Here is a 3,121-nt window from a genome sequence, read left to right as displayed (position 1 = left end):
ATGTGAAAATGGCTTCATCTCTACTCCCTTGAAAGGATCAGGACTATAGCTATTAACTTGTAGAAATCTATTTATTAAGTTAACATGTAATCATGTAGAATTGGGTCTAGAAATCAACTGGCAGCCAGTACAGTACACCTACCCTGCGAGAGCCAGTATGGTGTAGTGGTTAAGAGCGGTAGTCTCGTAATCTGGGGAACCGGGTTCGTGTCTCCGCTCCTCCACCTGCAGCTGCTGGGTGACCTTGGGCCAGTCACACTTCTTCGAAGTCTCTCAGCCCCACTCACCTCACAGAGTGTTCGTTGTGGGGGAGGAAGGGAAAGGAGAATGTTAGCCGCTTTGAGACTCCTTAAAGGGAGTGAAAGGCAGGATATCAAATCCAAACTGTTCTTCTTCTTCTCTTCTTCTCTCTCCCTTTAACTGGCAAGCAGCCGTTCACCTTCCAACAAACTCACAGATGACTGATTATGTGATGAGGACGCTCTATTTTGCTTCATTCTAGTGGCTGAAATTTCTTACAGGATTAAGAAAGCAGGGACTTGACACTTTTCACTGAATGGAGACTGACTGGAGGCTTTATACTTTGTTGCAGGGATAGCAGGTATGTTAGCATACTGGAATCTCCTGTCCTTCATGATCACCATCCATGAGATTAATCAGGATCCCAGGATCTTACCCAACATCACCCTGGGCTATGACATCTACGAGAATTATTTCAATGCAAGGATGACCTATGACGCCACGCTAGATCTGCTCTCTCCTGGGAGGGCCAATGTCCCAAACTACCACTGCGGAAGACAGAAGAAGCCCTTGGTTTTCATTGAAGGGGTCAACTATGACACCTCACTCCAGATTTCAACTATGCTGGAAACCTACAAAATCCCCCAGGTATGAATACACTAGCATGGGCAACATGGAGAGAACAGCAACCTCTCTGAATAGGAAGCAAACTAGGAAACTCACGCCCAGTGGAGGCAGTGACGGTTCTAAGAGAGGATTAAACCAACTCATGAAGGCAAGGGCTATCAATGGCTGCTAGGCATGAGGACTGTGATCTACCTCCCTAGTTGGAGGCACCAATGCTTCTGGGTGCTGAGTTTCTGGGAATCACATGAGGGCAGAGTGCATTTGTGCTCATGCTGTGCTTGCTGGTTTCCTACAATCACCTGGCTGGCCACTGAGTGAACAGGATGCTGGGCTAGATGAGGCGTTGGCCTGATCCAGGAGGTTCTCATGTTGAAGGATTTGTCCTGCTGGGTGAAAAAGGGTTTCAAAAGAGAATCACCATCAGAGCAGTCTAAGGTGGGATTAAGCCTTTTGCAAGGACAGATGCCTCTCAGAAGCTGCAATAAGAAGTTCAGTACTGTGAGCTGCTTTAGACTTACTAAGGGAGAAGGGGCTTTTTTCTCTCTCCATCCGGCACTTTATAAGTGGACAAGAGAGCTGTTTGTGGTGAGTTCCGGCACCTCTTTTTATAGGAAAATAGCAGTTTACATGGGGCATGAATCATACTTTGGTGGGAAAAGAAATGCAGCCTCCAGAAGACACCTCAGGGGTGGCTTCACACAAGCCTATTTTGGTAGCCTGCTGTGATGGAGAATAAATAAATATTTGGCAGAAAAACAAATCTAAGGAATGAAACTCATGTGAAGCTATCATGCAGGTGATCTAAAAATTGAACCCTCCCCCAAACAAAATAATAACAGTAGAAAACCCTCTATATCTTCCTGTACTTCCTAGGTCAGTTATGCTTCTGTTCATCATGCCCTTGACAAAAGGCAATCTCCTTTGCTCTACCGAATGACCCCAAATGAAGAACCCCCAATCTCAGGGATTGTCAGACTACTCCTGCATTTCAGGTGGACTTGGATCGGGCTCATAGCTCCTGACTCTGACAATGGAGAACGGTTTCTGAGCACCCTGGCATCTGCGCTTGCTAAGGATGTTGTCTGCCTTGCTTTCTCACAAACCATTTCACGAGACAATCTGTTTAAACCAGATGAGTACACAAAGCTCATGAAGAAGATTTCACTTTCCATGGACAGGAGAATCAATGTGTTTCTTTACTATGGGGACTCTCAGTCCAGCACTGAAGCTGCACTTGTACTTCACATAGTGGGTGAAACCCTGGAACCCATTACTGGGAAAGTTTGGATCACAATAGCTTTCTCATATGCCAGCTCCAACATGCTTCCCAAATTCCTTCAGTACAAACACATTAATGGATATTTTTCTTTGTTTATCCAGACCAAAAAGAGATCAACACACGAGGGTAATCTGCCGGTTTACGGCATCATTAGTGATTACGATAAATTTTGGTTTCAACGCTATCATTGCTTATATTCAAAGCATGTGTTTTCTGTGAAAGGCCAGAAGCGATGCAGGGTGAAGGAGAACTTTTCAGGTTTCCCTCAGGACGTCCTTGAAAGGAGCCTGTTTCAGGACACCTACACCATTTACAACACGGTCCGAGCTCTGGCCCATACCTTAAATGCTGCGTACTCCTCTAGACCCAAGAGGGTGGCGATGGTGGGACAGAACAGGTTGGAAGATGAAAAAGTCAAACCATCACAGGTATTCATATTTATTCTCTAATGATCTGGATAGACATTGTTCCATTTTAAATGAAGATCAGTTCAATGACAGATTCATAGATCCATTTCCTTTAATTAACAGAAATTTACCAAGCATTAAAAAAGAGGAGATAAATAAGGTTATAAAATACTGTAGGTCAAAATGAATGATACAAAATTGATAGGCCCTTCAATAGTTACCTTGATCTGCTGGACTAGCACTAATCCTGTGATCCTTTCAAAGAGAAGACTAAAGATTCCTCAAAACGAAATGACATTCATATTAAATCTCCATTCATATACTTTCCTAGGTATACAATCATAATTATAGGTATCTGAAGAAGTGTGCATGCACACGAAAGCTCATACCAAGAACTAACTTAGTTGGGCTTTAAGGTGCTACTGGAAGGATTTTTTTTTTATTTTAATCATAATTATTTCCATCATAATCATCATATCTCACTTTCCTAATATCAATGACAAGCAAAGCATTCCAAAGTTAAAGCAAGATAGAATTCTACTGCATGTAAGAAGTTCCAAAGTTTCTT

At 43.1% G+C, this 3,121-nt stretch overlaps 1 protein-coding gene across 1 annotated transcript; it reads left to right on the top strand.

Moving 5' to 3' along the window:
- Positions 1-309: 309 nt before the first annotated feature.
- Positions 310-2,595, top strand: LOC309526240 (vomeronasal type-2 receptor 26-like; the record flags this gene model as incomplete). The annotated part of the gene is made up of 2 exons (XM_082212153.1): positions 310-888; positions 1,741-2,595. Exons 1-2 carry the CDS (start codon positions 604-606, stop codon positions 2,593-2,595), a joined length of 1,140 nt encoding a protein of 379 aa, XP_082068279.1. The 5' UTR covers positions 310-603.
- Between the last annotated feature and the right edge of the window lie 526 nt (positions 2,596-3,121).

Source organism: Podarcis vaucheri (assembly GCF_965113315.1).
Source record: "Podarcis vaucheri genome assembly, chromosome: 2".
Classification (NCBI taxonomy): domain Eukaryota; kingdom Metazoa; phylum Chordata; class Lepidosauria; order Squamata; family Lacertidae; genus Podarcis; species Podarcis vaucheri.
Note: the sequence above shows the minus strand (reverse complement) of the source record. Positions and strands in the feature narration are given on the sequence as shown.